At 45.6% G+C, this 19,287-nt stretch overlaps 1 protein-coding gene across 4 annotated transcripts in view; it reads left to right on the top strand.

Moving 5' to 3' along the window:
* The first annotated feature begins 658 nt into the window (after window positions 1–658).
* Window positions 659–19,287, top strand: part of LOC144671756 (P2R1A-PPP2R2A-interacting phosphatase regulator 1-like) — a 34,134-nt gene continuing 15,505 nt past the window's right edge. Inside the window, exons 1-6 of one of the 4 annotated variants that reach the window (XM_078533770.1) lie at window positions 659–1,162; window positions 7,154–7,235; window positions 9,937–9,993; window positions 14,158–14,201; window positions 17,159–17,213; window positions 18,516–18,620. In XM_078533770.1, coding sequence (XP_078389896.1) covers window positions 1,032–1,162; window positions 7,154–7,235; window positions 9,937–9,993; window positions 14,158–14,201; window positions 17,159–17,213; window positions 18,516–18,620 — 474 coding nt within the window. In that variant the 5' untranslated portion in view covers window positions 659–1,031. The remainder of the gene's footprint in view (window positions 1,163–7,153; window positions 7,236–9,936; window positions 9,994–14,157; window positions 14,202–17,158; window positions 17,214–18,515; window positions 18,621–19,287) is intronic. The other 3 variants (XM_078533771.1, XM_078533773.1, XM_078533772.1) reach the window with 3 other exon arrangements.

The raw sequence follows: 19,287 nt of genomic DNA, 5'->3' as shown, positions 1-19,287 counted from the left end.
AACACGGCAGCTGGTGGAAGTTAAATTAAATTAATAAAAAATCTGGAATTGAAAGCTAGACTCAGCAATGTTGACTGTGAAACTATTATTGATTGTGGTAAAAACGCATCTGTTTCACCAATGTCCTTTAGCGAGGAAAATCTGCCGTCCTTACCTGGTCTTGGCCTAGATGTGACTCCAGAACTGCCCTCTAAAATGGCCTAACAAGCTACTCAGTTCAAGGTCAATTAGCAGAACCAATGCTGGCCATGCCAGTGATGGCCACATCCCATCAGGGAATAAACCACATCGCTGTTTGTGGGATCTTGCTGTGTGCATATTGGCTACTGTGTTTCCTACATTACAACAGTGACTGACTACACACCAAAAAGTACTTCATTGGCTGTAAAGTGCTTTGACAGGTCCAGTGGTGGTGAGTCAACTAAATTGGATAGAGTTGGCCTTTCAGGCGGCCATCTTTGATTTTCCCCTCTGCTACGGTTGGGCGGGGCTTTCCATCGACGTCATCACGCCCACCCTGCGTGCCCCGCCTCGCGCGCCTGGTGGTCGACGACGCGCACCCCCCCTCCTTCCCCGGGCCGAACGCGGCGTCCGGTGTGTGACGACGGGACGCAGGGCACGCAATGACGCACGCTGCGCGCGTTGGCGTGGGTCAGGTGCCCTCCGCAGGAATGTGCCGGAACAGCAGGATGGAAACTTAGCAACCGTGCGGCGCCAGCGAGACTTTCGGCGCTTCTTGTCGCCGAAAAAAAATTCTACACCCCTGCTTCCCTTCCCGGCCACATAATTAAGCGGCGAAAAAAATGGATGAAATTCGGAGACGCGACGATTTGATTCCCTGAAGGACTTTTTCGCGTCCTCCCCCCCCCCTCCCCCTCGCGGCTCAGTCTTTGGTTGGGGCCTTTCCGTCGAGGCTTTCGTCGGCTTCGAGTTGGTGCTGGCGGAGGAGGGGGCCGGGTGGCTGCTGTGTCGACGCGGGGCTACGCGAGCCCGAGGCTGTACGGCCTGCAGTTCACGCCTCCCTCCTCTCGATGGCGCAGGAGGAGCGGATGGAGGTGGACCAGTGCGCGTGCGCGGCGGCCGGCGCGGCAATGCCGGCAGGCAGTGGGGGAGGGGCGGTGCTGCGCAGGTCCAACAGCGCCCCTATGATCAGCAACATCAGGTAAATCAACCAGTCAATCAATCAATAACTCTCTTGTCCAGGCTGTTGACTGAACTTAAACCCAAACTGCACTGACTGAAATGCTCCTGAACAGTGGCCCTCACTTTCAACGCAGTTTGTTTTGAAAGTATTGCAGTACTGGGAATTATATGCAACTGTCAGATAGGACAAGAAGTCAGTGTTGCTACTAGCATTTCAGTAAAGTGCAATAGTTCTGTTCTCGTCCTATGTTATGTGTTGGTTTAAGATGAAAGTTTGTGTTTTAAGCAAGTGTTCTCATTAGGCATGAATTGCACAAATTAAGGTTTGTTCACCCCTGGAATTTCAAAGCTTAAGGGTGATTTGATCAAAGTTTTCAAGATATTAAGGGGAACAGATTGAGTTGATAGAAACTATTTACTCTGGTTGGGAAGTCTAGGAGTCGTGCAATTAGGAAATACTTCTACACACAAAGGACGGCGGAAGTTCGAACTCTTCCGCAGAAGGCAATTGTTGCTATATCAATTGTTAGTTTTAAATCGGAATTTGATAGAATTTTGTTATCCGTAGGTGTTAAGGGATATGGGGCAAAGGATATAGAGTTAGGGCGCAGATCAGCCATGATTTCATTGATGGCAGAACAGGTGCGTGGGGCTGAATGGCCACCTCCTGTTCTAAGGCTGATCCAATTTGTAAACACTGGAGGTCAATTACTGGGCAAGTCTTAAAAGCCAAGTGCGAAATGGCTGTCTTTGTTTGGCATCAGTTACTAAGATATGAAGTGCAGCGGACATGTCCTGGACGCACATTTGCGTATAATTAGGCCCCCCCCCCTTACATCGAGTAGGTGAGAAGTAACGAATGGTAGTACATCTGGATGTTGAATTCACCTGAAACATACAAGAGTGAAACACCATAATACCGTTGGTCGAAGCCTTTATTCACTGATGGTTGTAGGAATTTGTAAAGAGGTTTGTGGAAATGGCTCACAACCATTAAAGACCATTGATCGGATACACGGCCCTGTGAATGAATTGAAATAAGGCACTTAATAGAGAATTTGAAGATTTTGCCAGCTACGTCACGGTGGATAGCATTTGCCTGCCTCTGAGTCTGAAGGTTGTCGGTTTGAGCTCCACTTCAGAGATTCGAGCACAAAATCCAGGCCTACACCTCTGGCGGTACTGAGGAAGCGCCGCACTGTTCAAGGTGCCTTCTATCGAATGGGATGTTCAGCCATGCGAGAATGTGACACAGTTTGAAGAAGAGGAGTGTAGTTTTCCTCCGACGTTCTGTCCAGTGTGTATCATTTCACCAGCATCAGTTAAAACAGATTATCTGGTTATTTATCTGTTTTTGGGAGCTTGCTATGTGCGACAGGGCTGTTGTCTTTCCCTACGTTACAACAGTAACTACACTTCAGAGGTCCTTTGTTGGCTATGAAATATTTTGGGGTGCCATGAGGTGAGGAATTGCACAGTGTAAAGGTAAGTTCACACTTTACTTCCTTCACATGCCCCAGTCAGTAAGGTAGACGTTCTTGGAGGGGAGCTTGTAGATAAATGATGTTTCCATGATACTGCTGAGTATGGCTTTTTCAATGGTGGAGGTCTAAGGGCTGGGAGAAGTTGTTGAAGTATAAACTCGGTGCTCCTTCTGCATCTCTGAGGAAAATTAATTGAAAATGCCTGACTTGGATTTTAGAAGTTTGCGCAGAGTGCGTTCCCACATGTCTGACAGTACATAGAGAATATGTTGCTACTTTTTTACTCCCTGATGGGATGTGGGCATTGTTGGCAAGGCTAGAATTTGTCATCTATCACTAATTGCCCTTGAAATGAGTGGCTTGCATCACCATTTCAGAGGGCAGTTAAGAGTCACCCACATTGCTATGGGTCTGGGGTCATTTGTAGGCCAGACCAGGTAAGGATGGCAGATTTCCTTCCCTAAAGGAAGAACCAGATGGGTTTTTACAACAATCAATGACAGCTTAATGATCACCAATAAAGAGACTAGCTTTATATTCCAGATGGATTAATTGAATTTAAATTCCAGTAGCTGCCGTGGTGGGATTTGAACCCGTGTCCCCAGAGCATTAGTCTGGACCTCTGGATTACTAGCCAGTGACATTACCACCGTCTTCCCCCTAAAATTTGTGGGGGAGACCAAAACTAGCAATCGTCAACAGAATTTAGTCACTTAAATAAATAGATGGAATATAATTTGGGAAAATGTGAGGTTACGCACTTTGGCAGAAAGAATAGAGGAGCTGAATATTATTTAAATGGAGAAAGACTGCAGAAAGCTGCAGCACAGAGGGATTTGGGGGTCCTCTTGCATGAATCACGAAAAGCTAACATACAATTCAGGTAATAGGGAAGGCAAATGGAATGTTGGCCTTTATTTCAAAGGGAATGGGGTATAAAAATAAGGAAGTCTTGCTAAAACTATACAAGGCACTAGTTAGACTGCACCTAGAATACTGTGAACAGTTTTGGTCTCCTTATCCAAGGAAAGATATACTGACATTGGAGGCAGTCCAGGGAAGGTTCACTAGGTTGATCCTGGGTATGGAGGGATTTTCTTATGAGGTGAGGTTGAGTAGGTTGGGCCTATACTTAATGGAGTTTAGAAGAATGAGAGAGTTTATTGAAACATATAAGATTCTTAGGGGGTTTGACAGATTGAATGCTGAGACGTTGTTTCCCCTTGTGGGAGAGTCTAGGACCAGAGGGCATAATCTCAGAGTAAGGGGTCACCTATTTAAAACGGAGATGAGGAATTTCTTCTCTGAGGGTAGTGAATCTGTGGAATTCTTTACCGCAGAGGGCTGTAGAGGCTGGGGGTCGTTAAGTATATTCAAGACTGAGATGGACAGATTTTAAATCAGTAAGGGAATCAAGGGTTATGGGGAAAAGGCAGGAAAGTGGAGTTGAGGATTATCAGATCAGCCATGATCTCATTGAATGGCGGAGCAGACTCGATGTGCCCAGTGGCCTACTTCTGCCCCTATGTCTTATGGTTATGGCCTAAATCCGATAGGGAATTCAGGAGAAACCTCTTTACCCAGAGAATGGTGAGAATGTGGAACTCGCTACCACAGGGAGCAGTTGGGATAGATAGCATTTATAAAGGGAAGGCAGAGAAACGTCCGAGGGAGTAAGTTGAAAGTTATGCTGATGGAGTTGATAAAGAGGATTTTGGAGGAAGCTCGTGTGGAGCAAAAACAGCCGCCTGGACCAGTTGGGCAGAATGGCCTGTTTCTGGGCTCTTATCCCTATGTAATGTAGTAGGGAGGGTGGGGAAGCAGTAGCGTTGGCAAAAACTTGGGGTTAGTGATCATTGAAGATGGTTAGGTCAGCAGTGCAAAGTGCGGGATGTCGAAAGCAGACCTTGAGGTGGGGGGAGTGCCTATTTTAAAAATAGCCCCAATCTTTCAATTCTGTTTTTGTAATTGTATTCCCTCGTGCCAGATCAGCAGCCTAAAATCTGTACTTGCGCTCTCTGCATGCCTGTTGGCGTTTGTGGTGTGGAGCCTAGATTTGCATAGAGTAGATATAAAATCTCTAACTTCATTTTAAGCATTTCAAGATGTGGAAAGTAAGCACTCTGGAATGGAAGACTTTCCGTTTCGGGTGCCCAGCGTCAGTGCCAAGTCTTCCCAGGACAGGTAGACAGACTGCTGCCGGATCCATTGTGCTTCACTCCCTAATGTACCAGAGTGGCCATGCCACTTGTCGCCACACCAACCATCCTGTGGCTCCTGAGTTAATTTGCCGGTTGGTGTTTAATTAGGGATATTGGTGTACAGAACAAGGGGACATACAGATGTAATATTAATTTGGAAAGATATAGGAGCAGGATGAAGTTTTTTTTTTACGCATAATTGTGAGACTATGGAATGCGCGATTAAAATGAGTGGTCGAAACAGATACTCTTGTTATGGTTTAAGATTTGAGAAAGGGCAATAAAGTAACAGGATGGGTATGTGAGGATAAACCCCAGCACAGATGGTTGGGCCAAGTGGTTCATATTCTTCCATTCGGAAATGGATTGAGGAGGCCCAAACTTAGGGGAACCATTATTTCATCGGCCTAATTACCCTCCTCCATCACTACAATCCTCCGAGATCTCTGCATTCCTCATGTGCCCACCCCCCCACCACTTCCTTCGCTCCACCATCGGCGGCCTTGCCCTAAGCTCCAGAATTCCCTCCCTAAACCCCGCTGCCTCTCTATCCCTCTCTCTCTCTCTCTCTACCTTAAAACCTAGCTGTTTGACCAAGATTTTGGTCACTTGTCTTAATATCTTCTGTAGCTTGCTGCCAAATTTTGTCTGATCCTGCTTCTGCCAAGTGCCTTGGAACATTAACAGTGCTGTATAAATACAAATCCTTGCTGTTAACTGGATTTGAACCCAGGTCCTAAAGGTGAAAGGTTATTGTCTAACCTACTGTTTGACTATGGCCGATCTGACCTCTACTGGAGGAGCTCTGTGAAAGTACAAGCGTCAGTTGTTTTGACGGCCACGTGAAGATCAGCCAGGCGGGCAGAGCTGCTGGAGGGTAGCCAATGGCCTTTGGTGTGAAGGAAAATAACTGTCTATCCTCAGACAGTGTCTCTGTCATTTCTGGGCTCGCCATTGCTGGTCACTTCAACTCTTCCTCCCCCGCCCCACCCCCTTATAGGCATCGATCTGGCTCTTGCCAGATCCAGGATTGTTGGTGAGCAGTCCGATTGGAAATCGGGCTGATTGCCATCCACTTGGATTCCGATCGGGAGGCATCCGTGCTTGGAACATTCAGTACTGGCTGCGCATGCAGCAGCTGTTACTTTTGATTCTTTCTGTAGAGGAGACGTGGAGCAAATCCTGAGTTGGCTTTCTGTGTTTTGGAAGGCGCTGCCTCTTTCCGGGGTACAGTCCTACAGTAACCAGCGGTTTTCTGGCCATTCCTCATGTGTGAGCCTCGACGGTGAGTTTTAATGGGCCATTAACCACAGGCAGCAGCGCAGCCAGCTCCAACTGACGTTCTGCCCTCTTCCTGACCCGGTATTCCAGCGAGGTCATGTGATGGGAATATGAAGCTGGAATCCCATCAAACATTGTGGCCAAACAGTAATGATCAATACTCGGGCTTGTCTCCACACACACACCGGGACCAAGCCTAACACTTGCCTGACTTGTACTTTACGTGGCACTGTAGTTATGAACCAAACGATATCTAAGTTATGGAGTGCTTCCTCCTATCAGTAAATAGCAGCAGTCCACGCCAGGAGCATCATTGGCTGAGCACTCCTGCTTCGTGAGTTACATACGGCAGATGGTATGCCTTGTGGAGGCTCAAACATGCAACCTTGCATGTCGAACCTTGACTTGGTGACCCTTTGCGTGTCCAAACTGGGGTGGTCTCAACATGTCTCCTGATTGTGAGACTATACAACAGGTCACGTGTTCTTGGACTGAGGGCAGGGGGGTGAAATTTAATAGGATTATAGTTTGAAATTGATGCCTGACATTGGCAATGGTGACAAGGTTGAGGAATTTTCCAAAGATACGGATTCTCCAATTTTTCTGGAAGAGAGTGAAAACCTGACCCACTGAGTTTAGCCTCGGCTGCCATGAGCTTTCTTGGTAAGAGTCCCTCCATGTGGGTGAAATTCATTCCTGAGCTTTGAACAGAGCGTAGGTTAGTAGGTGCACCATCGGGTGTAATATCCAAAGCAGGTAGTTAAAGTCAGGTAACTGGCAAACATTTACTGTGCATTGTATTCAACTTGTTTCTAATGCCTGTCTCTCCTGTGCATGTGATGTGTCTCAATATTTGTGAGAAAATACAACGAGACTGGTCCAAAACAAGCAAACTGTATTTTGGCTTGCGTACGCTAACACTGTGAAAACAGTAAGGCCCTGTGTGAGTCCTCGGTGAAAGCACTAGCTAATCCCTCTCTCCCTCTCTCTCTCTCTCTCTCTGTCTGTCTGTCTGTCTCTCTCTCTCTCGATTATTTCTTTCAGCGACTCGTCTCCAGTGTTTCAGCCAACCTTGCTCCGGTGCCGGAGGAGCAGTGCCTCAGTAAACCTCAGCTGCCCAAGCTCGGTATGTAATGCGAGACTTTTTCCCCACCGCTTAACGTGGGTTTCAGTTCTGGCGTTGTTTTGGGCACCAGGTTGACTTAAATATTTCTGGGCTGGGAATTTCTTTTCTGGACAAATTTGCTGTTTAAACAGTAACAGGGTGGGGATTTTTGGTTTAACATTCCCGGGAACCAAAATTACTATCTCCTGAGTAACAAGATTGATTCTGTGATGCTTAAGGTTCATTTTGCAACAACACCAACCTGCATTTATATAGTGCCATTTATGTAGGAAAATGTCTCGAGGCGTTTCGCAGGAATGTTGTCAAGACAAAATTTGTCACCGCGCTAGATATTACGTTAGGACAGGAAACTAAAAGCTTGGTCAGAAGTTTTAAGGAGGGGGTCTTTGATGAGCGACTGAGTAGTTCGGTGAATGCCACAGTTTAGGACTTAGATTACTGAAGGTGAAGAGAGTGGGACGGGCACTAGGCTTGAGCTGGAGGAATGCAGAGTTCTGTTTTGAGTTGGAGGACTGGAGGAGACTGCAGGGATAGAGGGGTGAGGCCACAGGGAGGTTTTGGACACGAGGAAGTAAATTTTACGTCCTCCAGGCCGCAGAGCAGCGTGTTAACCAGCTGAGTCAAGCTGACGTAATACTCCTGAACTGTTCTGTTCTGTAAACTGAGCTGATTACTTGTTGGAGCTTTGCCATGCATTTTATTGTCTTCAGATATTTTAGGACTTTGTTTAAGCTCTGACATGCATCTGTCGTATTTCCTATGCTATGACAGTGATTACGCTTCAAAAATAAAGTACATCATTGGTTGTAAAGTGATTTGGGATTGAGGTCATGAGGTCACAGAAGGTGCTACAGAAATGTACACCTGTCTTTTGTTCTATCCCATCCCAGTGCCATCCAAGATAGCAGCCGCCCAACTTTCTCTTCACCCCTCCCCCTGCCATGTTTTTTAAGCATATCCATTACCAAGAGGTGTGCAAAGACCTGTGGAGGCTGAATCTCGGGTTCCACCTTTCCAATCCTTTCCTTTCAGAAAGCGCCAGGCTTGGTATCATTCCAAAACAAAAACAGAATTACCTGGAAAAACTCAGCAGGTCTGGCAGCATCGGTGGAGAAGAAATCAGTTAACGTTTCGAGCCTTCACGACCCTTCGGCAGAACTGAAGCATAGTTAGGAGAAAGGAGAAATATAAGCTGGTTTAAGGTGGGGGGGCGGGGGAGAGAGAAGTTGAGGGTGTGGTGATTGTGGAGATAAGCAAGCAGTGATAGGACCAGATAATCAAAAGATGTCACAGACAAAAGGATCAAAGAGGTGTTGAAGGTGGTGATATTTGTCTAAGAAAAGTGCTAATTAAGAATGGAAGACAGAACACTCAAAGTACAGCTCTAGTGGGGGTGGGGCGGAAAGACTAACAAGGTTTTAGTTTTAGATTTAAAAATAATGGAAATAGTTGGGGAAAGAAGAATCTATATAAATTATTGAAAAAAAGGGGAGGGGGGGCCCTCCTCCCATCCCCACCCCGTTTCTCCCCCCTTTTTTTTAGTATTCGGTTATAACTATTTGTTGAGTCGGGACAAAACTTCAATTTATATAGCGCCTTAAGCATAATAAAACGTTCCAAGGCGTTTCACAGAGGCATTATAAAACAAAATATTTTACTGCGCCACATATGGAGCTATTAGGTCAGGTGACCAAAAGCTTAGTCCCAAGGAGGTAGGTTTTAAGGGGTGAATTAAAGGAGGCAGAGAGGTTTAGGGAGAGAATTCCAGAGCTTAGAATCAAGCCAGCTGAAAGCGCAGCCAAACAATGGTGGAGTGATTAAAATCAACGATGTGCAAGAGGCCAGAGTTAGAGGAATACAGAGATCTCGGAGGGTTGTTGGGCTGGGGGAGATTACAGAACTAGGGAGGATGAGGCCATGGAGGGACTTTTAAACAGGGATGAGAATTTTAAAACAAAGACGCTGCTTGAGTGAGAGCCAGTGAAAGTCAGTGAGCCCAGGGGTGATAGGGGAATGGGACTTCCTATGAGTTAAGACACAGGCAGCTGAACTTTGGATGACCTCAAGTTTACGGAATCTAGAAGTATCGAAGGCTTAGATGAGGTGCTCTGGCAACAAACAGTGGAAACTTGTGGTATGTAGGTGACGCACCAAATTACTTGCCCTATCCATGCTTATAAGTTGCTTTTCAACTTATCTAAGCTTTCAATTGGCATGGATGTGTAATGGCTGCCTTCTACCTTGGGTGTGCAGTGCAATTTGCAGACCTGACTGGTAATCACATAACACATGGGTCAGTGGTGAAATAGAAAGGAGATGGGGGTCTTTACATTCAGATATTCCTTACTGGAGATGCATCCTTATTTAGTCGGGATACCTGGAAAAGTGTTCCAATCAAAAGAGGGAAATCGTCCCAACGTCGTCTGGATGACCTGACCAGGGTAAAACAACGTGGAGACTGGGAATTCTTAGCTGCGCCAGGAATGCAGGGAAAGGAGACCACCTGATGTGTTTTGATCTGTTCATTTGTGCCTTGGTTTCCTGTTCAAATCCCACTTCATTTCACAGCTGCTCAGCAGAACAGAGATTCCACAGTTTAGCTGGTTACGTAAACTCTAAATATTCAGGTCAATTTCCAATTAGTAACACAATGAGTTAGTTGAATGATGGACTTTGTTTTTGTTCCCCTCCCCTCCTCCAGTCTTTCCCGCTGTCACCATTCCGAACCTTCAGCAGCCGGATTGACCAGATTAGGCAGGTAAGGGTTACCTCATCATGCCTGGTGCCTTAAACTTGGTCGGATGCATTGAGTCAGCGTCTTCCTGTTAAGATCAAGAGATTTCCTTTGCAGACTAGGTGTGAGCGGTAAATGTGCCTTTAGGTCAATTGCTTAACCACATGGCAGTGTCATTGCTACCAGAGTGTACAGCTGTGAAACAGGCCTTTCGGGCCAACTGGTCTGTGCTGATGTTAACCCTGTACACGAGGCTCCTTGCACCCTTCTTCGTCTCATCCTATCAGCAATCCTAGAACGGATTTTACTATTGTTCTTAATGATAATAGGTAAGTTATTCTCTTTTAAGAAGTATGATAGATCAATATTTCATAACTTTTGTATCCATTGTCCAGTACAGGAAATTTCCTGATTGTTCCCTCTGACTTGGGGTGATTAGCAGCTGCATGTAAATGGTTAAAGTTGGCTGGCAGTAAAATGTACATGCTTTATAGCACTGAAACCTTTTCTCATTTATTGCCATCTGGCCTTATTATGAGAACAGACTAGGAACTCTTCACAACAAATAATTTGTATTAATGCACTTGTTAAGCTTAGGATTAAAAAAAAGTTGCAACATGAATATTCATTGCTGATCATGACATAACCCTCAAACTGAAGCTAATTATAACAAACACAATAAATAGCCAATGGACCTTCTGCAACTTAACACAGATACAACCTTACAATGACATACGAATATAAATAGGCATAGGAATAGAGGCCGTTCGGCTCTTCGAGCCTTTTCCACCATTTAATAAGATCTATTTCAGTTCTACTTTCTTGCACAATCCATATAACCCCTTGATTTTCTTAGGATCCAAAAATCTATTGACCTCTACTTTGAATATACTCAATGACTTGGCATTCACAGCTCCCTGGGGTAGAGAATTCTAAAGATTCACAGCCCTCTGAGTGAAGAAATCTCTTGTCATCTTGGTCCTAAATGGGCGACCTTTATTCTATGACTGTGATCCCCAGTTCTAGACTCTCCAGCTAGGGGAAACATCCTCCCACTCTGTCAGGTCCTTTAAGAATTCAGTATGTTTCAATGAGATCACCTCTTACTCCAAAGAATATGGATTGATTCTACTCAATCTTTCCTTATAAGACAATCCCCTCTTTCCAGGAATCAATCTAGTGAGCCTTAGTTGTGTCCCCTCTGAGACAGGTGTATCCTTCCTTAAGTAGGAGGACAAATCAGCACACACTACTCCAGGTGTGGTCTTAGGCGCATAGGACTTTGGAATAGGCCATTTGGCCCTTCTGGCCTGCTGTGCTATTTGGTAAGATTGTGGCTGATCTGATTGTGCCCTCAACTCCACTTTCCTGACTGCTCCCCATAACCTTTGACTCCCTTGTCTATCAAGAATCTATCTAACTTAGCCTTGAATAAATTCAGTGATCCAGCCTCCACTGCTTTCTGGGGAAGAGAATTCCACAGGCTAACGAGAGAAAAAAATTCTCCCCATCTGTCTTAAAAGGGAGACCTGTTATTCTTAAACTGTGCCCCCTAGTTCTAGTCTACCCCATGAGAGGAAACATCCTTCTGGCATCTACCCTATCAAATCCCCTCAGGATCTTCTATGTTTCAGAACCTTCATTCTTCTAAACTCTAATGGGTATAGGTCCAACCTGTTCAACCTTTCTTCATAAGATAAGACCTTTATCGCGGAGTGAGTTGGTTGAACCTCTCTGAACTGCTTCTAATGCAATTATATCTTTTAAATAAGGAGACCAAAACTGTACACAGTACCCCAGATGTAGTCTCACCAAGGCCCTGTACAGCTGCAGCAAAATTTCCTTGCTTTTATATTCCATTCTCCTTGCCGATAAACGCCAACATTCCATTTGCCTTCCTAACCATTTGCTGTACCTGCATTCTAACTTTTTGTGATTCATGTACCGGGACAGCCATAACCCTCTGTACCGGAGAGTTCTGCAGTCTCTCTCCATTTAAATAATACGCTGCTTTCATGTACCGGGACAGCCATAACCCTCTGTACCGGAGAGTTCTGCACTCTCTCTCCGTTTAAATAATACGCTGCTTTCATGTACCGGGACAGCCATAACCCTCTGTACCGGAGAGTTCTGCAGTCTCTCTCCGTTTAAATAATACGCTGCTTTCATGTACCGGGACAGCCATAACCCTCTGTACCGGAGAGTTCTGCACTCTCTCTCCGTTTAAATAATACGCTGCTTTCATGTACCGGGACAGCCATAACCCTCTGTACCGGAGAGTTCTGCACTCTCTCTCCGTTTAAATAATACGCTGCTTTCATGTACCGGGACAGCCATAACCCTCTGTACCGGAGAGTTCTGCAGTCTCATCTCCGTTTAAATAATACGCTGCTTTCATGTACCGGGACAGCCATAACCCTCTGTACCGGAGAGTTCTGCAGTCTCTCTCCGTTTAAATAATACGCTGCTTTCATGTACCGGGACAGCCATAACCCTCTGTACCGGAGAGTTCTGCAGTCTCTCTCCGTTTAAATAATACGCTGCTTTCATGTACCGGGACAGCCATAACCCTCTGTACCGGAGAGTTCTGCACTCTCTCTCCGTTTAAATAATACGCTGCTTTCATGTACCGGGACAGCCATAACCCTCTGTACCGGAGAGTTCTGCAGTCTCTCTCCGTTTAAATAATACGCTGCTTTCATGTACCGGGACAGCCATAACCCTCTGTACCGGAGAGTTCTGCACTCTCTCTCCGTTTAAATAATACGCTGCTTTCATGTACCGGGACAGCCATAACCCTCTGTACCGGAGAGTTCTGCAGTCTCTCTCCGTTTAAATAATACGCTGCTTTCATGTACCGGGACAGCCATAACCCTCTGTACCGGAGAGTTCTGCACTCTCTCTTCGTTTAAATAATACGCTGCTTTCATGTACCGGGACAGCCATAACCCTCTGTACCGGAGAGTTCTGCAGTCTCTCTCCGTTTAAATAATACGCTGCTTTCATGTACCGGGACAGCCATAACCCTCTGTACCGGAGAGTTCTGCAGTCTCTCTCCGTTTAAATAATACGCTGCTTTCTGTGCTTCCTGCCAAGGTGGACAAGTTCACATTTCTCCACATTATACTCCCATCTGCCAAATTTTTGCTGACTCACTTAACCTATCTGTATGCCTTTGTAGATTCTTTACCTCCTCTTGACAACTCTGTACAGTGTTTCTTTCAGTACCATCCTTAACTTCCTTATTTAGTCACAGATGATGCATTCTTCTCATAGAATCAGTCTTTCTTACTAGGGTATATTTTTGCTGAAAGTTATTATATATCTCCTTAAAGTCTGCCACTGCTTCTCTAATGTCCTACCTTTAACCTAGTTTCCCAGTTCACTTTAGCCAACTCTGCCTTCTTACCCTTATAGTTACCTTTATTTAGGTTTAAAACAGTAGTTTTAGACCCACCCTTCTCATATTCAAGCTGAACGTGAAATTCTATCATGTTATGATCACTGTTGTCTAGAGGCTCCTTTACTATGAGGTTATTGATTAATTCTGTCTTCTTATTCATTGCCAGGACTAGAGTAGCCTGTGCCCTTGGTTGGTGCTAGAACATACTGCTCTAAGAAATTGTCACAAACACACCCTATGAACCAATTTTCCAGGCTGCCTTAGCAAAGGTGGTGTGGTCCTATGTAGTCCCACAAAGTCATGACACCTTATCTTTTAAGCATACGTACTGACATCTCCTTTCCTCGGTCAACTAGTAGGATAAAGTTTGCAACAGATTCTTCTAGAAAGCCATAAAAGCAACTTTTGCAGATTGCGATAACACCTTGCCTCCTGTAATGTGGTATAAAATGACAAGGAGAGTTTAATGGAGACTTATTTTGGGGATTCCACACCTTCTTGACTATTCACCCAATACAGAACGCATGTTAGATTACAAGCTGGCGATGCATATGATTAGTTCACATTTGAGTGGCAGCATTCATTGGAAGGGTCTTGGCTTAGGCAAGGTGGGTGGGTTCAAATGCAATGGTGGGTGTTGCTTTTGGACATGCATTAGGTGCAAAAAAATTAACCATTCTTGGATTTGTCCACCACCCTTTCACAAGTAAGATGTCTCCAGTAGCAGAGGCCGTTGCTGGTGACTATGCGCAGATGTAAAAGGCAGTTGTGTGTTTTTGTTTCAGGAGGAGAGCATGGATGTGATGAATCGGGAGACTGCACATGAAAGGTAAGATTGGCATTTGGAACTTTCCACTCTCTGCCCACTTCAGTGAAATCCTTGATTTCTGAGGCACCTTTGGTTGTGTCTCAACTGGAGTTTGCGCTCGCCTCCAGTTCCCCTTTCCAATTTTCATCCTGCACTGCACATCCACTGCACCCTCCCCCCACCACCACCACCTCCACACTTGCATCCGCCTCCACACTTGTGTCGTGCCGGGGTAAGGCTCCCCTGGTCATAGAATGGTGCAACACAGAAATTGGCAGTTCAGCCCATTGCACATGTACCAGCTCTTTGAAACCCACTCCCCAGAGCACGACAGTGTCTTCCTTTACAAGTATGTATCCATTTTCCCCTTTTGACAATTCCTGTTGAATCTGCATCCACCGCCCTTTCAGGCAGTGCATTCCAGATCACAACAACTGTGTAAAATAAATTAAATCATCATGAGCCTTGCTGAAGTGACCATTCTTCAAGTGATGGGACTCGAGGCATTTAATAGGGAATTGGCTTATTATCTGAAAAAGAACACAAGGAAAAGGAGCAGGAGTAGATTCTATGGCCCGTTGAGCCTGCTGTACCATTTAATACAATCATGTTTTAAAATCAGGGGTCGCCCTTATAATACAGAGATGAGGAGAAATTTTTTCTTTGAGGGTTGTATGACTTTGGAACACTCTGCCTCAGAAGGTAGTGGAGTGGGTCATTGAATATTTTTTAAGGCAGAGGTTGATAGATTCTTGTTAGGCAAGGGAGTCAAAGGTTATTGGGGTTAGATGGGAATGTGGAAGTCGAAACACAAGATCGTCAGCCATGAGCTTATTGAATGACAGAGCATTCTATGGTCTACTCCTGTTCCTATTTCTTATGTTCTATGGCTGATCTTGTGCTTCAGCTCCACTTTCCTGCCCGCTCCTCATATCCCTCATTTCCCTGAGAGACTAAATATATCCAACGATGGAGCACCCACAACCCTCTGGGGCAGCCAATTCCAAAGATTCACAACACTTTGAGATGAGGAAAAATTTCTTCATTCAATCGTAAACGATTGGTGCCTCATCCTGAGATTGTGTCCCTGTGTTTTAGATTCCCCAACCAGAGGAAACAATCTCTGTGTCTAACTTACCAAATCCCTTCAGGATCTTGTATGTTTCAATGAGATCACCAATGAGGAAGAACATGCAGCACTACAGGGAACAGGCCAGGGAGTGACACTAGGTAAATTGCTCCTTCAGAGAGCCAGCACAGGCATGATGGGCCAAATGGCCTCGTTTCTGTGCTGAAACCATTCTGTGGTAATGTTTGTAAGGCTGCTTTTGATCTCTGGTTTCCTTAACCTGCGGTCTCTACTGCTGCCCTAGCTCGGTACGAACTGCAATTGAAGCTGAGCTTATTGTGATGTCTGTAATCTTGGCCTCATGAGGCAGTGCATTTATGGATTGGGAAGTACTGCATATACTTGCCTCCCTGTTTGGAATTGAGCATGTCAGACTGATGAGGCTCCTGTTTATGTTGTACATGGGTCACATCCTCCCTCCTGGTGGTGCTGGTTTCTCCACAGACTCTGCACCTGGCAGCAGCTCCAAACCTGTGTTTCCACCCCGCCCCCACACCACCCCACCCCCACTGTCCTCTGCTCCTCCATGCCCTGATACTTAAACGGCAATTTCCACTCCCAGCACACGCGCCCGTGCACACGCTCCTGCTGTTGACTTATACTTGGAGGGAATCCAGTAGACAGATGCAAGGCGAGAGAAGGGAGTACTGTGGGAGAGCTGCAGTTTAAATATCACAATGATGGGAGTAAAAGCAGATAGGAATGTGCCAGTTCCAGTTGGAAATGGCTGGGAAGACAGTATATTTTAGGACACCGTGGGAGTGGGAATTTTGGTTGATGTAAGTTTTTGAATGTTGATGTTCATTGTGTCTGAGTTCTGATAAAAATATTTTGCAGAGGTGGGCAGTGGTGTTTGACTGTCTTATCCATAGGATGCATTGTGTTGAATTGCTGTCAAATTCTAAGTACCATATACACACGCATTGGTGTTTCTTGGTGCCTTTTTTTTTAACAATGTCTGGAGGTTAACAGCCTGATAATGTGTGAAATTCCCTCAAACGTGGCAGCATGTAATTCAGTTCCACTGATGAGTATGGCAATTATCTTCACCTATTTGAAAATGGGGGAAAAAACACAAACTGACACGTTTATTCATGAACACACCTGAAGATATCTGCTTGTTTCTGTAATGAGGTCGGGACTGATTGCTGCACTGATATTGCTTATTGTTCAGGGATGTGATCATACGTCTGAAAGTGCTGCAGACTTGTGCCTCTTCTGGGCTCTGTGAAATAGTTGGAATGGGCGGTGGCGGTGGGAGGTGTGGTGGGGGTTGGCGGTGGGAGATGTGGTGGGGGGGTGGGCGATGGATTTTAAGGATTGCTACTGCTTTTAAGTTTGGACCAGAATCATGGTTTTTTTTCTGTTTGAGTGGTGTGTCTGGAAATGTTTACGGTTGAAATTGGACAGCACTCTAATCCGTTATCATGAATAGAAATTGGTGAGATTATTGAGGTTTTCAATTAATTTTAGCGAGTGAAGATGAAATCTGCACTTGTGCTCTCTGTCTAGTTTTGGATTTTTAAAAAATAGTTGCACCTTTACTAAATCTCATTAAAATTCCCAGTGTTCATAGCACAAAACCTACCCCTGTTCAGCCTTGATTGGATAGTGTCCATGAATTATGTTCAGCATTGCGAAGGAAGCTCTGAAATGCAGCATAAGTTCCTAATCCTGATGCGTTGCTGCTTTAAGCCACTGGTGAGAAGTGGAAAAAGATCAGAGTTTTTCTCATCTGCCTTAAGCAGGCTGTAATGAACCCCGTGTTTATTTGGGGGAGGGAGGGGTCGGGGGTCATGTTGTTCTGGTGTCTAATTTGTGTTTTTCCCTCTGCTCCATCTCTCTTAAGAGGGATCCACACAGCCATGCAAATGAGCTTCACACGGGAGGATGGTTTTACGCTGGTGAGTATCTCACGCCTCTGCCAGGTTAAGTAACCACTCGGCGACGCGCCGACATCTCCAACCAGGGCCCGGGAGAGGGAGCGCAGACGGTTCCAAAATACCGGGGTCCGGTTCGCTGTTTTAAATGGAGTTCTTGTCATCCACGGTGAGCAGCCAGAGCTCAGGACCCGACAGGCCGGCTTAAAAAAAATTGGAACTCTCGGGCTGAGAGATCTGATTTGCTGAAGCCGGTCTGCCAGGTAAATTTCACTTGATGTGCTGCTGCTGAGGGTGTGGGGGAGCGGGGAGGGGGGCGTGGGGGAGGTTGGGGATGGGCGGGGTGTTGCGGAAGTTGGGGAGGGGCGGGAGGTTGGGGAAGTTGGGGAGAGGCGGGAGGTTGGGGTGAGGAGGTGGTTGGGGGGGGGAGGAATTGGGGGTGGTTGGGGGGGGAGGAATTGGGGGTGTTTGGGAGGGTGGCAGTTTGGGGGTGGGGGAGATTGTTAGAGGGAGGCTTGAGAAAGATTGATGGCAAGGGGACACTAATACTTTTCACTTAAAAAGCATCGTTTTACTGACTTTTGAGGACTCCAATGTTTAATACATAAAACAAATGTTTTTGTAGATTTAGAAATGATATGGACAACACGTTTTCTTAGAGCTCTGGCATCTCAAAATTTGGCACTGCACCCCTGCTTGGCGGCTAATAAATACAAGAGTTCCAGATTTCCACTCCCCTTTGTGTGAAGAAGTGCTTCCTGACATCACCCCTGAACAGCCTGGCTCTAATCTTAAGGTTCTGCCCCCTTGTTCTGGACTCCCCCCTTCAAAGGAAATTGTTTCTCTCTATCGACTCTATCAAGTCCATTAACCATCTTAAAAAGCTCAATTAGGTCCTTTAATGATCTGTGCCCGAGGGAATACAGCGTTAGTCTCCTCCCCTGTTCTTGCAATTTAACCCTTTAAGCACTCGTATTGTTCTGAAAATGCCCTATGCATCCCATTGAGGATTTACTGAATGCAGCAGATGGCATGAGTACCAGTTAGGAGCAGCCTGTCTATGGGAACAGTTGCTGGGTATGCAGCACATTGATTTGGTGGGTGTCTCTGGCTGGTCTGAAGTCGTGTTGTAAAGTGATTTATTTTCCTCTTCCCTCACTTGCTCTATCAAACCCCTCCCAAAATAAAACCAGTGCACAGGGTTACTGAGGATATCTACAGATAGTCGACTGTGTCGATCGAATTGTATAATCAGACTGTAATTTGTCTGAATGATAAGGTGGAAATAATCAAACTGCTTACCCGGTGCTAATATCTCTTTTGCAGTGCGACCAGATGGTGACTGCTGAGCAGGACGACCGGATTTTGACTCTGCGGAGGGAGGATATTTTCCCCCTCTCCCCTTCTCCTTCTCCGACGCGGATTGGTAAGGTAAGGCAGGTGGCTGTTGCATTTGTGGTTCAAATTTGCAGCGTTAAATTTAATTGTGCAAGCAAAGGAATGTGGCGAGTTTGTGGTGTTTTGGGGTTGCAGTCAGGAATATGACAATTCTCCTTGTTTGCAAACTTCACCCATTTTGAGATACCTGCCAAAAGCCTCTGAATCACAAGGTTGTGAGTTCAAGTCCCTCTTCATACGTTTGAGCACATCATCCCGGTTGACGCTGCCCCAGCAGTGCTGCACTGTCGCAAGAGCTGTCTTCCAGGTGAGACTTTAAACCAAGACACCGTCTGCCTTCTCTTGTAGAAGTATAGCGCTATTTCGAAGAAGAACAGGGGAGTTCTCCCTGGTGTACTGGGCTGTGTTCCCTCTAATTTTTTTTTGTTCTGTGATCTTTAATCTTTTGCATGGCTGCGCATGGGTATTAACCTAAAGGGGCCAACTCGTGCTTGGCCTCTGCGAGAGCATGTGGGTCACTTAGAACGGAACATTGGTGCTGGGCCAATATTTATCCCTCATTTGGCATCATGAAAACAGATGATGTGGTTATTATCAAAATTCTATTTGTGGGAGCTTTCTGTGTGCAAATTGACTGCTGTTTCCTATGTCGCAACAGTGATTATAATCAAAAGTACGTTGTTGTCCATAAATTGCTTTG

This window comes from Cetorhinus maximus, chromosome 34 (assembly GCF_964194155.1).
Source record: "Cetorhinus maximus chromosome 34, sCetMax3.hap1.1, whole genome shotgun sequence".
Taxonomy (NCBI): domain Eukaryota; kingdom Metazoa; phylum Chordata; class Chondrichthyes; order Lamniformes; family Cetorhinidae; genus Cetorhinus; species Cetorhinus maximus.
The sequence above is the reverse complement of the archived record's forward strand: the minus strand, read 5'-3'. Positions and strand labels throughout refer to the sequence as shown.